Here is a 22,422-nt window from a genome sequence, read left to right as displayed (position 1 = left end):
AGGGTGTCCATCAAGAAAGGAATCAGAGGTGGTGAGATCACAGCTGAGACACTCAGGCAAGGAGGGCTGGCATGCTAGAGCAGAGGATCAGACCCCACGCTTGTCTGCTACTGCCTCCATTACAGCACAACATCTTCCTCCTTTTCCGCCGTGCTGGCAGCACTTCCCTGTCTAGTAGGAGGGGAGGAGTACAAGCACCTACCACCTGCAGTCAATTCTCAGCACTAGAGCCAGCAGCAGCAGCCTGAACAAAGCAATAGGGGATTTAAAAGTAAAAATAGGAGGGCTTTGTGTCTTCCTAATAGTCTCAGAGATTCTGACTAGCAGACCCAGCACAGTGCCAAAGCAGGGGTGGACAGAGCTCAGTTCTGCCTGCTTTGGAGACAGAAACTCACCCCAGGCTGATGTACACCCAACCACCCAATTTCACTGAATTCTCTAATGTAAACTAACCTAAATGTAACCAAGTGTGGTTAAGCTGCACAATGCCACTTAAAAAGTGGCCCTCGGGCAAAAGCCAGAAATTTCAGCTTTGGTAGCTCATGGTGATACAGTACAGCTCTTAGCAGACCTCAGAAACTCACATTGCTCTGCACAGAGGCAGGGGCTGTCTGAAGTCTTGGCAGACAGCTATCAAATTTGACCCCTTTCATTCCCTAAAGACAGTCTCTGCACAAATGATAGAGGGACATCTGCAGGGTAGCAGGGGGAAACAGCTGCCTCTGAACCTGGAGAATTCAGGTGGAGGGCCAGAAGGGGGAGTGTTTTTTGAAAAATAAGTTAATTCTCTCCTGGAACTGGGAAGCATCACAAGAAATTAACTTAGGTAATCTTTCTTGCAATTAATGAAAAGCTGAGAAGAAATTTACACTGATCATGCACAGGGTGGACAGCCACAGTCCTTAACTGGCATTTAAGTGCACGCTGTTCAAAGAACTAACCAGCTAGGAATTTCATTCTGAGCCTATCTAGAGAGTGTCTGACTTAAGTTCCTAGTCAGGTTTTCTTTCCTAAGCAGTAACAATGTAAAAATATGAGGAGCAGTCTGAGCCTGTATTTCAGACCATGTCCTATCCCCATCTTGCTCACCAAAACAGTTGGGTAGCTTCTCTTAGATGATTAAATAATGCAATTAACATCTACTGAGTCTGGTGGGAGCCTATCTTTACCTTATTCTTTGGTTACGTTAATATGTGAGCAGGAGACTGCTCTGAATCAGCTGGAGCTGCTTTTTGAGGAGGAAGGGAAGGTTGGGGGTTTTTTTATTCATTTACATCCACACTATTTTTCAGCTAAATATGAGACAGCAGGTCAGAGAAATACACTTTGCAGATGGAGAGAACATGATGAGACTTCTGTCAAGAAACTCTGACCTTAGGAACAGCCTTGTCACTAAGGGGGGACAACAAGTTGTGCATTTTAGTGTAGATCTCCCAGCCTACTAGCAAAAACTCCATACCAGCCTACTAGCAAAGACTCAACACCCAGGCTTTTAGGCAATTCTGATCTTCAGGCTTTGCCTGGACCACACAGCTCCAGCTCTGGAAGAAAACTGGCATGCTAGTCTGCACTGAGCTGCACAGAGCTAGTGCTCTGGTGGCTTGTGGGGCCAGCGTGCTTCTTCCAGGAGGAGAATCAGCCACAAAGACCTAGCTGGGACAGACCTGAGCCTGGTCCTGAATTTTTTTTAAGCATGGTTACTTCCTTATCCTTCCAAGTGTGAAGCTGTTCCTGGTGAAGACAGTAGCCTTTCAGGAGAAGCTAGTAAATGATAGCTAGACACTTCCTGTCCTAACATGTTGCTTGACCCAGGAGTGAGTAAACACTGAATCAGGACTCACAGCAGCCAACTGGCAAAGGCATCGCTGGCACTGAGCGCAGAGCTGTGTTTACAGAAGAGAGAGAAACATGAGAGCAGAAGTAAGAGGATTGCTAAACTTAGCTCAAGATGTCCTTTTAACACATGCAGGAAAGTACATTTTATCCTTCTGAGATGGGAAGGCAATAATTTGGATTTTGATAGTTTCAGTAACCTGGATGGACACACAGCTTGTACTGGTGGATCAGCCATCTGCATTGATTCTGCCAGCAGTGCACAGAAGTGTCCATATCTTATTATAAGGAGTTCTAAAGACTTGGATGCATTCTTGATAGAGATGGTAATAAAAAAGGAGGTCTCTAAAAAGCAATATTTCTGTGGCTCCTTCCCTGAGCCACAGAGAGCAAGCATCTCTTGGGATGTGGTACTTCTCACTTTGCAAATGCTAGTTGAGATGTAATACTTTTTTTTTTTCCTGTGTCTTTTTCTCTCAGTTTCCATTGACAATAACAAAAAGGCTTAATTCAAATAAATCGCAGCACTGAAATGGATGAAATCCACATAAAAGGTCTTTACACCACTTTGGCACTTGCTTAACTAGAACTTTAGTGACATTTGAATGCCCTTTGAGAAGTCTTTCTTGATAACCATGAAAGTCATTTTGAGGTCAGAAAGGTCTGTGCAGTACTCAAGTTGTGTTAAAGCTCCCAGAGCAGGGCCAAAGCAGCACTTGGGAAGAAGAATGTCTGCCCTGCTGGCACACAGGTGAAGACTCCTGCAGCATGAGCAGGAAGGTGATGCACCTTCAGGGCACCCTGAGCACTGCACTGAGGCTGGGACAAGAGGTGCCCTGCGCCCCTGCTGTGCAGTGCCCCAAGCAGAGCTGTTGTGCAGTTTCCATAGCTGTGTTCTTGCTTCAAACTCAGATGTGTTTGGCCATCCAGGCTAACAGTGCATCATAGGCTAAGCATCTGTGACAACCCCACTGTGCACCCTTTGAATTTTGTTATTTTTAGTTCTCTGTGTAATAAAGAAAAGTATGCTTGCTTTTCTTCCATTAGAAATAATTTATCTATTCATTAGGGGAAAAAAAATCCATCAGAGTTGTTGAAACTGTTTCCCAGCTGTAACATGTCTAACCTGTACAGAACTCATTTTCTAGCAGGTACATCAACAGCTTAACTATAAACATTACAAATACCCGCATTATGACTATCATTTTTGCAAGGATAGCCCTTTGCTTTGGCAGTCAACAGAAGCATCTCACCAAGCAGATCTTGGCCCATAGTGGGACTGTGATCCTTCCCCGGGTTTTTGTGAGATCATCATACACTACCCTACAGCTACAAAATAAGCCATTCCTCATACTTGCTAACTGCAAAGGATAAAGATTACTGCCCTGACTAAGCAGGGAACTATGCAGCCTGTACACTTTCTTCTAGGAATTTGGGTATGGGACTTTAGGAGGAAACTATTATTGTCCAGATTATCTTGAAGAAATTATTGATTCTGTCAAGAAAAATGAGATATCTTCCATTGTCCTCATTTTTGGGGTTGTCAATTAAATATTTTTCACATTTGTAAAAGTGCACAATCTGACCTCCCATATTATCTCACAAAAGTGCACATTCTCACCTCTGATATTATCAGAACTGGGCTGTTGTCTAATATCTTAGGTTTAAAACAGGTAACAGTGGCTGCAAATTCCAAAAATAAAAAGTGAGAAACTAACTAAAGGGGACACTGTAGAAGTCTAGAGATAAGGGAATTTATGTGTGTTACTCAAACACTGATATCCAGATAGCCATGGAGCCAACCAAGAATTGTTATGGCAGGAGAAAGGGGCCATAGAGATGTAGGGCAACATTTTTATGAGACAAGTGTCCTTGTTCGGACTCCTGGAGATAAGCACAACACCACCATCAGAGGTGCAGGAATGAGGCTAGAAGTAGGTGGGAATGGACTACAAGGGGCGATCAAGAGCACTCAAGACTACAAGCCCTTAAATCATTTCTAGAAAGGTCTGGAAGAAAGGGCTGCCCATGATAACTCCATGTCCATGTCCCTATTCACCACCTTCTGCTCTTTTGCATAGAAAGTGAGGAAATTAGCTGCAGGGCACAGAAATTTTCCTATAAAAATGTACCCCCACAAAGCCTAGACACACATGTGCCCCGGGACCATAAACTTTCTGTCAGCTGAGTTTATGGTGGAGCCAGGACGACTGGTCTCTTTTTTTCCTTTCTTCTTTTCTTTCTCTCCTTCCTTCTTTAATCCATCTTTTTGTCTCCCTTCTTTTCACACTACCTGTTTTTTCAAAACCCACTGCCCCGTGTTTATATAGGAGGTCAGGGACAATAAAAGAGCTATTTCCATGGAAGGCATGTAATTTACTAATAAAAGTTTGTACACTTTTGCAGATACTCTGGCTTTTGCCATTCCTTTCACCCACAAGCATCTACAAATCTTGGGTGTGCATTTTCCATTCAGGGTGGGACACCACAGACACACAACCATACGCCCATCCCCCCTCTGCCCTCCCCCACTGACCTATGTAGGGAGGGTTTTTCGGGGATTTTTGGTTTGGTTTTGCCATAGAATCAAACTGAAAATCAGTTTGGACTGAACTGTAGCAGGACACAATGACATTTGTGATAATTACACAGGTCAGTACTGCTGTTTTAATGGAGATTATCACACACTGACAATTCATAAGTACTGGGAAATGCAAGATCTTCAAAATAGGTCACATGTTACAGGCAGTAATTTTGGCAAAATTTACCTGAACTTCTCCACCAGACTTTAGTGTGCGAGTAAGGCATTTCATCTACTAGGGAGTAGAAAAACGTAATTTGTGGCAAAAGTTTAACAAATATTGACAGATGGCAGTGAACAACAAAAACAATTATTCAAACCTGAATGTTGTGTACCATTTGGTATATATGCATTTGAGTGGATGGATGGATGGATGGATGGATGGATGGATGGATGGATGGATGGATGGGTGGATGGATGGATGGATGGATGGATGGATGGATGATTTCCAGTGCTGATTTTTCACAAGTACCTTCAGATAAAGAAGACTCACAAAGAGACTGCTTACCTGGCTTGGAAGACTCTCCCAAATGCTCCCTCCCCAATATCTCTCACATATTCAATATTGTTCCTGGGATACTCCAGGCTAAGCAATTTTGGATTGAGGAGAAGAGGCATGCGCTGGTACATTGGGTTGGGGTGCAGCCGGTCCAGGAGCAGTTCAGAGGGCAGAGTGGTGAGAGTTGGTGTCTCTGACTCTCTGAAACAACAGAGAGATTTTTGGTCAGTGTGTGCACAACCCTCAATCAGGAGATAACTAGCTTCATCTCCTCCTGAGCTTATTTATTTCAGGATGAAAAAGGAAGGGCTACTGAAGGAACCTTGCAGCAAGGTGTCCATGTCCCTAGTCACCACCTTCTGCTCTGGCACAGGAGCTCAACAGAACTAACACTGGGCTGCCACAGGCAAAGGCAGAGCTGCTGTCCCTTACAGGTGTCCACAGAACTTTTCTCTCAGAAACAAGACAGCCCTTTTCCCAAAGCAGCATTTCTTGCACTGAATTAAGCTCCAACTTTACCTTTTTTTGGTTTTCCACTGTTTTCGTCGACGGCAGCAAACCAGGGTGAGAATGCCAAAGATCACGACAAGAGCAAAGCTGGACATGATCGAGATGATAACAGTCATGGAGTATGTAGGGGAAAATGGAGGAGGAGGGGGAAGATTTAGAGTCTCTCCATTTGGTTTTCTTGTTCCCAGGGGTAACAATGCTGTAATGCAAATAAAATCAGAGGGTTATTCCTCTGCTAGTTTATAGAGCTTTCTCTAAGAGGAATTTACAGAGCTAGCCTGTCACCCTGGGAATTACTGACATTACAGATACAGCCCTATGACCACATGAGAGGATCACTCTAGGGAAACTTGGTTTGCAGGAAGCAAAACCCATTTGTGCTTGCCACATGTGAAAATCCAAGATCTGGTACGACCAATATATAGCTCCCATTAAGCTGGGAGCACAGTTTTGGTATAGAATATTTGCACGAGTTACAAATGGGAGGTCACATCTGATAGACTCAACAGTATTCAAATATAGTAATGTCTGCAGTGGGAAAGATCAATGGTTCACAATGTGAACCACAATGTATCATGTGTCCTAAAAGGAATCTGCAGGGAGGAGTGTAAGACCAAGTAAGTACAGACTGATACTTTCCCAAAATATCCTCTTACCCCCAACAGTTTGCATCTCAGTGTCTTTATGGGGCAAATGTGGAAAACTAGTTTAAAGCACACTTGGCTGAATTATTAGCGGAAAAAATCACATAACTACCTGTGGAGTAGTTTCTTAGATATTCTAGAAAATGCTGTTCTCTGCATGCAGTGTTTGAAAACAGAAAGAAATTTAAACTCTTCTTCTCTTCTTCTTCTTCTTCTTCTTCTTCTTCTTCTTCTTCTTCTTCTTCTTCTTCTTCTTCTTCTTCTTCTTCTTCTTCTTCTTCTTCTTCTTCTTCTTCTTCTTCTTCCTCTTCTTAATTGCCAGCTAAACTAAAAATTACTTGTGTTCACTTACGTCCAGAGAAACACTGTTCCCTGTGCAGGAAGTTCCAAAATGCAGTCTTATTTCTCAGCTCTGAAATCCAGAAACTGGGAATCTTGGATGAAATATTTTTCTAAAATTTTTATGGTTTGAACAAGAAATTACAGGAATACTTAGCTTCTGCATCAAAAACTAAAGACGTTTCCATCTTTTTTGGGCTTATTTTTAGTTTAAATTGTGGGCGGGTATTACTGAGAAAAAAAATCACCCTAAACTAAACTTTGGAAAATAGCCTGAAGCCCTACCTTCTAAATAGTGTGACAAGTCAATTTTTCAGGATGCCACAGGACATTTCACTTCATGTTTGGCATTTATGTAACCTAGGGCAAGGTGCTTTATTCGTCTGTCTTCATTTTCCCCTCTTCATGGGGCACATTAAACATTCTTGTTAAAGATGCTGAATGAATCCATGCAGAGACCCAAAACTAGCTGAATCCAGAAGACAGAACAGATCGGTGTACTCAGGATGCAAACACCTTGCATGGCCACAAAACAACCACAGAGGCAGAAATCATAAAGTGCAGTTGCCTACCATCTCCACAGGGAGACACGCTGCAGTATTCCCAGGTCACAGCTGGATCCTTTGTGTAGCACCAGGGACTCTCGTTCTCACCTCCTGGATTGCGGCAGTAATTCTCAGCATCAAACAGCTCTGGGAAAACCTGAGGAGTCCTCCTGTGCAAATGGGGAGCCTTGGGGAAGGAAACTAATTGTATTAGTGTCTCAGCATAATTTTCCATGCTATTATTATTAAAACAAAATGAAAAAAAAAAAACCCAAAGGAGTGAAGCAAGACAGAGCCTTTGGTGAAACAGCATTTCAGTCACCTGGAGTGATAGATGTTCATCTTGACACAGTAAAGAGAACTTGTAGATTTAAATATGATGAGCTTATAAAATGAATTCAAGAATGAAGGCACCTTGTTCCCCACTCATCCCTTTCACTGAGACTGGGCTGTCTGACTCTGAGACACTCCTTGGAAAAGCACACCTCGAGCAGAGCTCTTCATTTGGTGGATCTCACACTGATGCTCACCTGATCACTCCACTTCTGACAGGGAATGCCAGATGCTGTGACGTTGACTGTGCCCTGGTAAAACTGGCCATTGCCACTGTAGCAAGTCCCTGGGAGAGAAAAAAACCATGGGGTCAAGGCATTTCAGATCACATCCTGCAGCAGAGACTCACAAGCATAAAGTTCATGTTGTACGTGAGACCATGTGACAGCATCAGATGTGAAGCACACAGAAGGACTAGACAACACAGGAAGGGTACTGCTTAGCCTCCTGTTTACTCTCCAATGGATTTTTAACTCAATACATAGGCAGAAATCTGGTAAAACTTCAAAGAGAGCACTGCAGCTCTCTCAGATTGAGAAGACAGACCCTCTGCCTGTGATGGTTGAGCTGCAACTACGTAGTTCACAGTACATGCAGAAAGTGCAGGGCAGAGCCACACTGAACCCACCCAAGCCAAACCAAGGCAGAGAGCAAATCACAGCACTGGTTCCATGATTCACAGCCTGCATTCTTACCAGGGCTCTAATAGGAAGACACTCATATTCCTCAGGTTGGTAGCACGGAGCTGGGATTCATAAAGTTGCCCTCCTCCTGCTTCAGTGCTTATCATCTTTGATTATTTAGAAACAGCCTATGATTTTCAACATGCATGGAAACAATACCCTGAAGTATGATGAAGTATGAACAATACCCTGAACTATGATCTAAGGAATAAAACAATGTTCTTTATAATGAAGATAGTGCAGTCACTGCATATACAGCTACAGAAAAATTAGGCATAAAATCTTGAGATTTTACTGCAGGAATATGCATTAATGTCCTCACAAGATATATGTCCTCACATACACCTGTCCACATAGGAGAGTTTAATGCATGCTGACATAATCTAGGAAGTAGAAAGACAGCAGAGGAGATGCAGCCTTACAGATTTCAATACATACTAGCTAACCTCTAAACTCAGCTGAGCCAAGGCTTACATTTGAATAGATGGCATATTTTAGGGTCTAGTGCATTGTTAGCCTTGGTAGAAAATTTAACAAACCAGCAAATTCTTTTGTCATAATTTTATTTTCTATTATGTTCATAATCTCGCAGCTGGGGAATAAAGAACAAGAAGAAACATGATGTGTTCTAAAATAACGACTTTTTTAAGCAAATACTTTCCATCTTCCTGAAAGCTTTGTGTAAGGGTTGACCCAAATTTGACACAAGGCTATCTGTCTTTGCGGATTGTACCCTTTCTCATGTACAAGGATCATAGTCAACACCCCATCATGACTATCTGCTGTTTTCTTCTTGCACTCAGGATTGCAGTTATAGACTGTGATAGACTCTTAGCTTACTGAGGCTTCAGCAGGTAGAGGAGACACTATACACCTGGGTAGACACACTGCCTTTGAAGTGCTAACTCCAGTTGAGTGAGCTTAAATGAAGGATTGAGTTCATGTAGCCCTGAGGCATCTAAACACTTCAGTAGAGGAATGATCATGGACTTTATGGGAACATTTAAACCCATGGCAAATGCAAAGTAAAATACTCTTAGGTGGATTTCTTTGGCTGATGCACAAATACCATTTATGACTCACATCTGCAATAAGATAGCAGCCCCACATGACCAGCACCTGTAGCTCTGCAGAGGTGTAACATCTTAATCAGAGGTGTTAAATTGTCCTGGAAGATACTTGTGTACCTGAGATGAGAATTTTACTTGTTTCACGTTCAAAGACAAGGAAAGCAGTGCCTGAAACATGTCTCATGACACAGACAGTAATAAACAAGTAAAAGATTTCTGCACAGATCTGAAATAAATGTCAGTGGTATGCCTTAAAAGATTAATGTGGAGCGCTTTAGGGGCAAGAGCAAAACTAAGAAAGAACCTCTGAATCCTTCATACTCTGGAAATGCAGATGTTTTCATAGACTGTCTTCCTACAATGAGGACATTGTAGCTGGTAATATGATAACAAGCAAGAAAACAGTTCAGTTCATGCTCAACAAGCCCCTGTGCACATGATAGTGGGTCTAAAGAGAAAAGAGGGGGTAATATTACTAAAATTTTACTGTTATATCTTCCTGATTCATGACTGAATATTGTACATTTGTGCAATGCCACTCTGGGTAAATGCTTTGGAAGCTGAAGAGAAAAGTTCATGCATACACAATACACAGGGTACAGAGGATATGTCTGAAACATCTGTGGGGAGACTGAAGATGTCCCACAAATGCTTCTCTCATACACTGCCTCCCTCTCTTGTGGCTCTTCCACCAGGGCAGGGATGGCTGCAGTTGCAGGCTGTAGGTCCTGGCCCTGAGGATGCTGAAGCCCTTGTCTCCATGTCTGCACCACCAAGCCCCTAGGTCTTGGGTAGTCAGGTGAAGCCAAGATCCTTCCATGAAAGAATGTTCCCCAAAATTCTTTATTTCCTTTTTTTTTTTTTTCCACTTTGCCTGTCTCTCCATGCATAAGGTGTGTGCCACTGTGAAATCTTCAAACCTCACCTGCTTAGATGTGTGGCAAGAGAGAGATTCCTCCTTTTCCCAATGAGTCAAGTTCAGTGGCTGAGCTTGAAACTGCAATTGCACATGAGTGGAAGAGTTGGGTGTGCATGCTTCAGCCACGACCAGCAGCACGGGGGAGCCTGACAGAAGTCAAAGCAGCACTGCAGGGGATGTCTGGGTCTCACCACTGGTCATGGGAAGCTCATACAAGAAACAGCCAGACTTCAGAGGTGATTTGAGGAGAGTGCTGGGAGCTTAAGGTCTTGCAAGGCCAGCCTGCCATAGGTAACCATGTTGTTAACATACAAGGCTGGAACAACCTCAGAATCAGAAACCCAAATATGGGTAAAGGGGAAAGATAGGCAATGGGTAGACAGAAAAGGAAGCAGCTGGAGGAAAGGGTGCCATCTAAAACAATCATGTCTCGCTCATAAAAAGTTACCAGCCCATGGTCTCCCCAAACTCCAAAGAGCTGGAAATGTGTTTCTCCATGCCTTGGAAGTGGAAACCCAGATATTCCTCAGTAATAATCTAAATTCAGCCAGCCAGGACCAGCAGAAAACACAAAAAATATGTGCAAATGGCAGCTTCAATAAAGAATATTATGTCCATCTCTAGAAACATAAAGTCTGGAGCAGTCTACTTACTGGTTATGTTCTCCTTCTTAAAATCTGTAAAAGACAAAACAAGATGTAAGGAGGGAATTGTCCAGGATGCAAATCACCAGATGCTCCCTTAGAAGCATGTTACAGGGAAAAGTTCCCTCTCTGGCAGTACTTGAACAGCTTGTTTCTTGGCAAAGGCACCTGAGTGGCAATTTTGTTATCATTAGGACTGTTTTTTGAGATTTTCATGATCTTCTCAATAAAGATCCAGGCTTTATTTACTTAGGGATTTTTCCCACGCCTCAGTTGCACTAGAGAGGCAAACAGCTAAAGCAGCTGTCACAATTCCATGCGCAGGTGCTGACAGCACAGTGCCCATCATCAACTTTTACTTTAGTTGTAAATTATGGATCATACCCTTCCCCTCTCCCTCACCAAGAACACAGCTCTCTGGACAATCAGCAGCACGTGCCACCTTACCAAAGAAAGGGATGCGGGTGCAGGAGCTGGGATTCTGGTGCAGGCTGGGCAACCTGTTGCATTCAGGAAGAGTGAGCAGCATCAGCCCTGGCTTGTAAATCCCCTTCTGAGAGTTCTCCTCCATTGAGAGCCATTCCTTAAAGCAGTAGAGATCCTTTACAGCAAGGCAATTCTCTCTACATTGTTTTGCAAAAAACAGTGAAATACAGCTGTCAACGGCTTGAAAAAAAAATGGCTGCACTTAGCAGTGATGTGCAGGGGTTATCAGGCTGACAGAAATCCATTAATGGGGTGACCCTTCTCTAAAGCCAGTCTGTCCAGCTCATAAACCATAAAAGAAACTGTATGAAATCCAACAGCTTCCTTTAGGAAGCATACAAACCCACATTTTTAATGAAGCAGGGTTATGCTCAAAACACAACACACACCAAGATATGAGGAGTTAATTCCTATCTTTTTCTACAGATTTTTTTTACACATTCTTCTAATAAATATCATAGAATCATAGAATGGTTTCTGTTGGAAGAGACATCAAATATCATCTGTTTCCAATTCTCTGCCATGGACAGGAGCAGCTTCCACAGGACCAGGTTGCTCAAAGCCCCATCCAACCTGGCCTTGGACACTTCCAGGGATGAGGCATTCACAGCTTCCCTGGGCCGCCTGTGCTAGTGTCTCACTATCCTCACAGTTAATAATTTCTTCCTATTATTTAATCTAAACCTCTTTCAGTTTGATGACACTCCCCCCTGTCCTCTCACTACATGCTCTTGTAAATAGTCTCCCTCTCATTTCTAGAGTTAGAATTTTCCAGTATATCCAAAAACTCTCACTTGGCTTCTGTAAATTGTACAGTAGAAGTGTCATCTACTAAAAGCAAAAGGTGAGCTACAATTCTTAGCCTTCTTATATTAAACATTTGCATATACCTTTAATCTCACTGAATAAAAAAATAGAATTTTTAAATTGTCTCTACAGGCAACCTTAAATCCATTTTTTTCTCTGTAGACGTCTGCAGATTGCCTGGTAAAAAAGTGATCTGTCTCCCACCTAAAGTGTTACCTCCATAACAATGTGGAACATCCACTGACAAGAAATGTTTTGGATTTTAAAATGGGCCTTATAAGAGAAATTGTTTGTGGAGAATGGCAAGGTAGAAATACCTGCACTAGAAAGAAAAGTAAAAAAAAAAAAAAGAAAACACACCATTCTGGGAAGTTTGTGGATTTGTTATATTGGTGAGTTTATCAGTGATTTGCTTATTTATGTAGCCATTCTTGAGAGCCTGGGTTACAAAATCAACTTCGAGGTCATGCACAGAGATTTCTTTTGCACAGCTCAGCTGATGTCTTTCCCAGATCCACAACTTTTCCAACCATCACACAATGATGCAGAAAGAGAGATGTACTTCTGGGGTCTGTGGGGAAGGGTTTAGCCAAATTCACCGCCTGGTGGGTTGATGCAACCTCCTTAATTATACCATGGTTTTGACAAGAGCAGATGGTCACAAGTATCAGCAATGACTAACAACACTGCAAACCCTCTAAAGCACCTGAAGGATGGAGGTCATTGAGAATTCTACTAGAGCAACAGCTTTTCTGCAACAGTAATGGATGGCCTCCAGTTCAGCAGGCTGAAGTCATCTATACCCAGATACCCTGTGCTTGGTTTTAGCCAGTCCTGGTTTATTCCTTCCTCCCTTCCATGGAAGGCAGAATGCAGCCAGATGGCAAATTTATCCTTTTTATGTTAAACAACATGTGGAACAGGAATGACCTTGTGAAGTAAAGAAATACTTAGATAGGGAAAAGAGAAAAACTTGCATTTGAAGCACTGGCTGAGATTTGGGAGATCTGGATTGAATTAGCTCTGTTCATTCCTGGATCCTGAGCATCCTTAAATAAGGCCTCTTTTTTGCTGTTCAGTTGCAAAACACAGAAGACCATTCTGCAATGCTGTCTGCTCCAGGGTTAAAAGAAGATTATCTGCACTCTGGAAGAATGGTAACACAGCCAGAGGGAGGGGTGGACAATCACTTCTAGCTCGGTTCATACCATTGTTGTAACACCCAATGTTGCGCACGGAGGTTTGCTGAGGTCACAGGCAAAGATTACTTCAGTTTATTATTAGAAATGTTATGTCATGTAAATGACAGATGGACAAAGAACAGTAAGACAGAAGACACCAAGTGTGCCAGTGGTGTTTCTAGGGACCACAAGAGACTAGGTAAGAGGAGGGGGGAACACACAGACCCAAATAAAGAGAGACTTTCTCCAACACATGACTGTTCCCTACAGCCTGATCATTCCTATCAGCAGTGATTGACACAGAAACTGGGGGTAGTTCTGCTATTGCAATAGCAGCCAGCAACAAGAGGCAGAAGTAATCAAGAACTATGAGATATCACTTTCCCTTTAGAACTCTCATTTTAATCAATTTGCCTCTAAATTTACATTGAGTGAACTTTTCCCATGTGGTTTTCTTCTGTTTCATTTCATCTTGTTTTACCCCGATTACTTTTATAAAAGCTTTGCTCAGCCTGTCAGTTGTTATTCTTGCTAGCCAGTTTCCAAACCAAATGAACATTAAAAAACACAACGTGGAAAGAGAAAAATTGGTGCAGAAAATAGATAATAAGATAAAAATACAAGGGCACACATTGAGGGCAGTATTTCCTGAAAAACTGGGAGACCTTTCCCACATTGGAGAGAGTTAAATTCTTACTTATGAAGTATTTCAGCCGAAAACTTGTGTAGTCTAGCCAGCTTCTGCAGAAAGCTATAAAGTTGTCAGTAAAGAGAAGTTAAGAGAATTGGAAAGTAACCAAGACCATGTGATATGTGTTCAAGAACCCCCAGATCTCTCTCAACCATAAAGAAGTATATTAGATGTCTGAGTTATCAAAAGAAGCATTGGGCTCTGGAAGAACTGCTGTCCAACTGATGTTCTCTGAAGACAGGAATTGGGAAGGATGCTATTCCAGAACTTTTCTTGTGAAAAAAGCTGTATTAAAATCAGGGTGGTAGGAGGGAGGAATAATAAATAAAAAACCAACATTGACTCATAGATTTGAAGAAAAATGGTTCCAGGCAAGCTCATTAGCATTTAGACATATTTGCAAATGTTGTAACTGTTAGCTCAGGTGCATCAAGATCATGTGCATATTTATGTTAGTTTATATAATTCTGACTTTAGAAATGCCCAAAAAGTACAAGTCTTCAGTCAAATCACTGTGAGTTCTGGTCCTGCAGGGCCGCTCATGGGCAGGGGTAAATGAAGCAAGGCCGAGATCTAACTGAAATACCTTGCAGAGCAATGTGCAAAACCCTTAGCTGACTAATGTGCTGTGCATGTGTGGCTGAGTTATAAATATTGTCACAGATCTTGGAAAAAGGCAGAGTGATCATGTATTTAAGGGCACAATGACAAAGAGCAGAATATTGAGGTGGCAGGGAGGAGCCTGGCAGCGAAAAGTAAATGGTGCTGCATGATTATCTCTGGACACTTGCACATAATCTTGTTTCATAGGATACATGCCACCTCTGTGTCAAGGGTAGAATACCAGGAAGCTTAGGAACCAAGTGGAAAGCTAAATGTTGGGTCAATATTCACAGTGGGATTTTCCTCTGTGCCTTTGTTTTAGAGGTATTAAAGGAGAAGCAACAAAAAAGGTCCTGATTACAAAACCAACATGTTGCTGATTGTCTTAAAAAGCCCTACATAACTGGAGAAATTATTGCCATTAGACATCTGGCACAAGTCCAGCCAACAGTGTGCTCACCATGCCTGTAGAAAAGATTTGTATTTTATCTGGGACACTAGAGCTGGGGCAACTCTTCCAGTAAACACAGATCTGAGTAGTATTTTAAAATGTGTTTCAAGTAAGAACAAAGCTGTGCACTTTAGGCAGGGATGTCAACTGCCCAAATGTGATATGGGTAATGACTAGTTTTTTAGGGGCTGAACATGACAGGAAAAAGAAAGCTTCACCCTGATATGTGTGTGGGGCTGTCCTCTGCAAAGCAAGCAATCATAATTCTCTTGCAGTCAAAAATAACCAAACCTGGACTGGGCAGAAGAGCAAAAGCTATGTGCAGGGCTCTGGAAAACCAGTTTTATTCTAGTCAGAAAATCTGGGAAGGATTTAAAATTTCACTGCAAAGAGGAAAGAAAGAAACTCGCCTCCATGACCATGGTGGGAGGACAAGGAACAACGAGGGAAGGGCTGCTCAGGAGGTTGCGTAGGGAGAAGGAAGTGTCTGTCACTGGGATGTGTTTACAAATACCTGTCAACAGCAGATTAGCTATAGTAAGAGATGCTTTGGAATCCTCAGGGTCCCTGTCTGCCCAATTTCAATGCACATTTCTCTGCTTATAGAAGGATACAATAACCACATTGTAGTTTTGGTTTATCAGGTACAATTACACAGGCAATTTCTCTGGTCTCATCATTTTTGTCACATTTTTGTCACAGCAGGAAGTGCTAAATACTTGTATATTGCCTTGGCCAGATTTGTTGCATCTTCCAGGGCTGCATTTAGTCAGAATTGGAAAGAAGCAATTACTCTTTATGTTAATAAAAAATATAGATACTGGCCTAGTAAGATAACAATAAAAGAAAACAATATGTTAATTATTGAAACTACTTATGCAATTCAAACTGATACTTCTTTTCAACACAATCCTCCATACACCTGATGTAATGTAGAAGTCTGGACTTCAAATTCAGACCACACCCTAGCAATGAGCACAGTGAGGGCTGAATCAGTCTGCGTGCACAGAAGAGGGAGCAAAGGGAAAACCTGTACAAACCGAGAGGGCCCAGCTTCACTCAGCTTCACTTGCTACTGCAAGCAAGCCTGGACAGTCCCTCACCACTCCCCTGCTGCATACACATCCCCACGAAACGAAAGTGAAATATGAGCATGTTTTTCTTCATTTACCTGCACACTGGTTTTGGAGCTGGCCCAGCTCCCGAGGGATTGCACTCCTGGAAGATGTAGTTACACAGCAGAGACTCAGCAGCCGGTTGGCAGAATGAACTCACCATTTTCAGTTCAGTCCAGGCAGTGTGCACAAGCAGCTCTTGGGTCTCCTCTGGGTCAGCATACGAGGAGTTGAAGAAAACAAGAGCATTCTTCACCAAGATAGCACTACACACCTCACCTCTGTATGTGCTGCAGTAGCCTGCATCACCCTTGTACAGCTTGCTGTCGAGGACAAGAACACACACACACAGAGTAAGCTCACAGATCTAAACAGCTGCATAAACACAATGGCCCTGTTTCTGAATAAAGTGGCTTGTGTTAGGCTAACAGAGGGAAGAGGAGATGATGGATGTTTATACCACTAAAACCAGCTAATACAATGCAAGAATGAAACTTCTGCAGGGTACCCTGCCTGGTGCCAGCCCAGGTGAGCTCCAGGGATGAGGCTCTGACCAAGAATTGTTAAAATTATAAATGGACTGAAGACTGAGCAATCACACAGTACCATGACCTAGCATGGCCTCTCACCCTGCCACTGGGCTCTAATGGGAAAATATTTTACTTTCTTGCTTCCCTGCAAAAGGGATCAGCCACACTGCTTCCTTGCAGTCCTGTGATAACTCAGAATTTTTTGCTCTGCTGTCTAGTAAGAGTTAGAGTTTAATTTAAGAGAGACTTCATGAGCAGGATCCAGGTAAGTACAACCCATCATGTTCCAGGGAATTTTTCACAAGGTCAGAGCAAGTTCCTGCCTGCCCTTCCACAGCTCCTGCACCACTCCTGACCATGCCCCTCTTCCACGCATTTAGCTGTGGGACTCAGAGATGAGGAAGGCACAAGTCTTTGTGTTTTCTTTCCCCGTGTTTCTCTGCAAGGTGCATCTTCTCTCTTTACTACATCTGCCATTTTGCAAAGTCCTGACACGTAGCATGGACACAAAGCTATGCAGAAGCAGTAAAAATCATAGTAGGGTCATCTTCTTTGAGGGCCATTTACTTGTCATTCCCGTGGTTCTTGCATCTAGAAGGAGATGTCTCCCCCCTCCTTTCCTCCCCATGGCCATCAAAAGTCAGCAGCAGGAAAAGGGCAATGCACAGGTTAGCCATGCTTCCAGTAGCTCTCACGGTCCCCCAACAGCAGCAAGGTCTGCAGGTGAGGAGGTGCCCTCTGTCTAGGCAGCCCGTGGGATGGTGTCCTGGGTATGTGAGGCAAAGCCGTGAAAACAGACTCCCTGTGTGTGGGGCATGGCCAAATCAGGGCAGAGAGGAGGGCTGGGTGCAGCTGTCCCCACTGCCATTCGGTCAGTGTAACTGGGGTCAGAGAGTTCAATTCACAACATGCCAACCATTTGGACCAGTCAACAGAGCTATTTGTATCTTTGCTTTTTATTCCTTTCCCTGTCCAAATAATCGCCCATTGTTAGCTCTGGGGTTTCTTGCTGGTTTTTTTTTGTGGTTTTTTTTTCCCAGAAAGCTGGAGGTACATGGACAAAGGATTACAGAGGATGCTCACATTTCTGTTCTTCAGATGCTGTTTTCTGCAGATGACAATCCCTGGCCCTTTAGCTGCTCTATTTTGGGCTCCATGTGAATTTTTTCTTTAATTTTTTTTTTCTGTGTCACATTGGATAAAAAATACAGGAAGGCACCAGCCCAAAAATGGCAGTGATGCTCGGACAATGCATCATCCCAGGCTCCATGGACACACTTTCACGTGACTCAGGAGTCCCCCAGCATGCTGCACTAATCTCACAGCCCATGACACCTCCTCAGCAAACAGCAGTTTCCTCAAAGCAATGCACTGATCCCAGCACCCTTCTAGACCTGCTCTTGGCATGGCAGGGGTCATGTTATTTACAATTCTCTGATGATTCACATTGTACTTAATCTGAAATCTGCATCCTTCCTGTGGCCCAGTGGCAAAATCAGGGACAGATGTGCCTGGGGCAGCTGTGCTGCTGACTTCAGGGGACTGCAGAGGCAGACTAAGAAGAGCTAACAGTGCTAACATTATGTTTCCTTGATTTTCTAAAAGGAGACACAGACCAAGGTGCAATGGAGAAGTAGCAGCAACATGTTTCTCATGTTGTGAACAATGGACAATGGTTTGTCAAAGAAAGGAAACATCATGCAGCAAATGTTAAGAACACCTATGGGACAGATGGGCTGAGCATTTGGTCTGTGTCCCCATGCTGTCATACCTGCATGAGTGCAGGTGTAAGGCAGAAGTCTGCCTTCATCATTGGCTGATCACTTAATTACAAGCTTCCTGAATCAATCTTGCAGGCTCCTGTGATGGAGGCAATAGCCTTTGCATGTGCAATAGCCTTTGCAATAGCTGCCACTCTGTGTCAGCAGAGTGGCAAAACCATTTGCCCAGACTTTCCCAGGCTCTGCTCTTTTCTGTATTGGACAGAAGCTCCCAGCCCATCTCCCAGGCTAACATTCTCATTTTCCTTCCAGATTGATCAGCCAGTGTAGAATGTAGAAACACGGAAGGATTCTAAAGAGAAAAAGCCAGCTAAATTGTTCAATCCTGCAAAAATTACTAAGCAGAAGTTCATTTCTCATTGCATGTAAGTGGCTTTATTCATCCATAACTCTGCTTGGAACAAATATAACCTTCTCTTGCCCTAATCTGGTGAACATTAAACCAAATTACATTTATTAATTGTGAACAGGTAGGAGTTTACCTTGCAGTTAAGCTTTGCCCTGAAAATTAATAAGGTCAAGGGAAACTGAGCATCTGTAACCAAATAGAAGTTCCTTCAGAATATTCTCCCCACTTCCATATTTCAAAGACCCTTACTGCTGGCTTGACTTAAAACCACCCAGTCTTAATCTCCAGTTATGCCTCTGTAAAGGAGCTCAGTGATCCCTAGGGTTGGAATGAAGAAACACTAACCCTTGATTTAAGCCAAATTAAGCAAACCCCTTTGGTTCATCTTCTTCTCCTTGGCCCAAAAAGAGCCTCCACAAAACCACAGAAAGTCACTTACCTCCATTCTGCCAAGAGGTACCAGATCCAGGAATTGTGATGAACCAGGAGAAAGAAGAAATGGAAAAGACATCAGTGACACTTCATCGCTCCCTCTGAGATGCGTAAGTCAAGATTTCCATGCTAGGAAATGTGTCTGACAACTGTAAGCTGTATGAAAAAATTGCACCTAAATTCTATTCCTTTGTTTGAATCTTCCTGTGGGGAAGAAAATTTGGCCATCACTGAGTGAGAAAGTGAGAAAGAATGAGGAGGAGGAAGTGGACTATTGATGGCAGTGCCAGCTGAAGTGGACTCTTGCACCATAAACCCACATTTTATCCTGATCCTTTGGGTCCCAAGTAACCAGCAGGTAGCATCCTGTGTTTAAGCCACATGGATATCCATTACTTCAGGCAGCAGCTGTAACAAGTAGGAGAAGCCAGGGCTGGAGTTGCAGCACTGGCACACAGCAGTGGCCTTGGCTTGCCATGCCACAGGGGGTTGGGCAGTGCCGGCACAGGGAGAAGGCACTGGGCATCAGCCAAGGGCCAGGGCACCTCTGCCCTTGGAGCCTTGTGAGCTGGGGCAAGGCCAAGTCCTGCTCAGGTCTAGGGGGTAGCTCTCTCCTGCTGAGCACACACAGCCTGGAGGACTACAACTTCCACCAGCCCCAAGTACCTGTGCACCCCACTGCATTTGTAGGACACGCACTTGCCTGGGCTAAAAGCAGAGGTGAGGATGGGAAATACAGCACCAAGTGCTGAGGACATTATGGAGCAGAGATGACTGGTAGGTTTCAATGCCCAGTGTAAGAAACAGTACAATTATTTTCTCAAGAAAGCAGAAGCTAAGGCACAGAGAGATAAACAAGTACCTGCCAGGTTAAAAGCAGAACCAGGGCTACTATCCCATGTCCAGTTTGATTCCTCTTTCCTCCAAGTAAATCCCCTTGCCTGTCCAAAGAGGGATGGGACCACCTCTCTCTCTGTATGACAAATGCTGTTAGTTAGCTCTGACAGAGGTATTTCTCCTCTTTGGAAATTAATTTTCACATTTGGGAGACGTCTCTGAGGGAAGAGATAACTTCAGGCAAGGCAGGCTACTACTCTGACAGCAGCCACCCTGCTTTCTGGATGCCAGCCCCCTGTGAAGCTGAACTGCTTGAAGCTATTTTCACTTTGCTGTTAGATGATACCAGCACTGGGTCATGGCCACAACTTCCTCCATATGGATGAACTTACCAAGTGTGCTCCTGGGACACAAAGTACAAGATAGCATCAAACATTCAGTAAATGACAGCTATGCCCGTCTCCAAAGTGTAAGAGTATATGAGGAAATAGCCTGGTGGAGGATGTACTTGTACTCAAATTTAGGCCCCCACACACTATCAGCTCCCCAAGCTTCCCCTCTTCCACCACATCCCTTTCCTCTTCCCCACAGGAAAGGCCTCTTCTTTCCTTGCATACCTGAAATGCTGATGGTTGCTGCTGCTTTTGCAGCTCCAAAAGTTTTGCTGTGCTTGTTTGTGGCAAGACAAGTGAACAGGCCAGGTCTGGTGACATACACTTGCAGTCTGGAATCAACCACTCTGTCCTTGACACTTTCTGCTATCGACCCCACAGAAACCTGAAAGAGTGAAAGCCCAGCTCAGTAGTATTTCCAACAAAGACACAAACAGGCAAACCAAGGAAAAATCTAAGAGACAGAGTCCCGAGCATTTAAATGAGCAGAGGAAGATGTGGCAAGGAGACAAAAGTGACAGAGACCTAAAGCTGCTGGTGTTACTTTGGTGCTCTCATAGCCACCGTCTTCACACACAGAAATAAATGTTAAAAGATCTCTCCTATTTCACACTTCAGCAATACTTTTGCAGTTAGGTTTCAGTTCAAGAGGGTCATAGTCACAATTTGGTTTATGTAATTGTGCTGGCTAATTACCACATGGCCTCTTGGAGTAGATGTCTTGCCCGTTCATGCCTTAGGAAGGAACGGCGCAGAATGACTTTATGAACTGCTACACAGAGGAAGAAAAGAAGATAGTTTGGAAGTCATTGATTCTGGATTAGTACAACCACTGCAATACTCTCAAAGCAGTCATGAGCATAGAAAGTGCTCTGGCTACAATACTTCAGCAGATGTCTGCTGGATGTTCTTATCTCGCAACTAGAACTATGGAAGGGGCTGAAAAGATGGTGATTTTGGCCAGCATTTTTCCCAGATCAGTAATTTGCAGTTAAATGAGCTTGAAGCCTGCTGATTTTAGCCAGCTGGCCTTGATTTACCACCAAGACTTTCCTGCCAACATGGCATCCATCAAAGCAGGAGAGCATGGTACATAAAGACTCTATCTTGCAAAGGCAGGAGGCAGGATTGCCAGCTCTAACCTTTATACTGATAAGAAGCATCAAACATAATTCAAGCAAGATACATTGCCTGTGGACCCGCTAGGTGCGACCTGACTCTAAGGACATTGCAGATTGTCTCCCTGGATTTGCCCCAGGAAAGCACTCTACCTACATGTAACTAAGACAGAAATATCAATCTGACCTCCCTGGAGGTCAGTAAAAATGTGTTTTCAATGAGACCTCAGTGAAATGAAATACCCATGGCTATTGACAGCAATAATTGAAAAAGCAAGAAGGAACTCATCAGTGTTGTAATGTCTTGTAAGCAGATTGGATTCTCAATGAAAAGAAAAAGCTGAAAAGAATATATTTGTTTTGCCTTTCTCCAAGTCAGCTTGGACTTGTGGTAAGAGAATGTTCATGGGAAGAAATCACTAAATAATCAGACCAATGCTGTCTGTAAGTACTGCACCAGGTATGTCAGCCACTATGAAGGAGCCAGGGATATATTTGGTTATGAAATCAGTTCAAGGGGGTGGGAGCCCAGGGGATATTTTTTCACAGGTATGTCTTTTGTTACAGAGCTGCTCAAATTCAGTTTTAGAATCCTTTTCTCTCCAGAAACCACGTAGCACAAAAATGGTGCAGGGACCTTCTCAGTGGGAAGGAGATATTTCCTACAGGCCACCTCTGCCTTCCAGCATCTTGGTGGGATAGGCTTGCCGTGAGCAGCTTGTGCTAGTCAGGTCTTCTCTCTCTGCTGGCTCCTCAGGCCTCAGGTGTACCACACCTGGCAGCACTGGTTATCTGCCCAGCAGATAATCCCAGTTATCTGCTGGGCACAGATAATTGGGATTTTTCCTTCCAGCTTGGGACACAGGAGGAAGAGGTTGCTCAAGTAACTGCAAGCAGTGCAAGCAGTATGCACCATGTACAGTGGAAAATCACAGGTAGTGGTGCCTAGGACTTCCACACTGGCCATCTGTTGTTTCCTTTACTGGAAACTTCAAGATGTTCCCATACGTTGATTCCCTTTCCTTTTCAAACACATTTCCTGAGATTTT

General features: G+C 43.4%; 1 protein-coding gene across 4 annotated transcripts in view; it reads right to left on the bottom strand.

Annotated features, from left to right (window-relative positions):
- The window catches only part of MUSK (muscle associated receptor tyrosine kinase), a 54,952-nt gene that overhangs the window by 4,637 nt on the left and 27,893 nt on the right, over window positions 1-22,422 (bottom strand). For 2 of the 4 annotated variants that reach the window (XM_050987148.1, XM_018921558.3), the window contains 5 exons: window positions 20,481-20,640; window positions 19,034-19,040; window positions 11,048-11,223; window positions 5,433-5,622; window positions 4,923-5,114 (listed from right to left, as the gene is read on the bottom strand). In XM_050987148.1, coding sequence (XP_050843105.1) covers window positions 4,923-5,114; window positions 5,433-5,622; window positions 11,048-11,223; window positions 19,034-19,040; window positions 20,481-20,640 — 725 coding nt within the window. Of the gene's footprint in view, window positions 1-4,922; window positions 5,115-5,432; window positions 5,623-6,978; window positions 7,139-7,481; window positions 7,571-10,609; window positions 10,634-11,047; window positions 11,224-15,990; window positions 16,258-19,033; window positions 19,041-20,480; window positions 20,641-22,422 lie in introns of all 4 variants that reach the window. The other 2 variants (XM_030237549.2, XM_018921556.3) reach the window with 2 other exon arrangements.

The sequence above is a fragment of the Serinus canaria genome, chromosome Z (assembly GCF_022539315.1).
Source record: "Serinus canaria isolate serCan28SL12 chromosome Z, serCan2020, whole genome shotgun sequence".
Taxonomy (NCBI): Eukaryota; Metazoa; Chordata; class Aves; order Passeriformes; family Fringillidae; genus Serinus; species Serinus canaria.
This window is presented reverse-complemented; position numbering and strand designations above follow the sequence as displayed.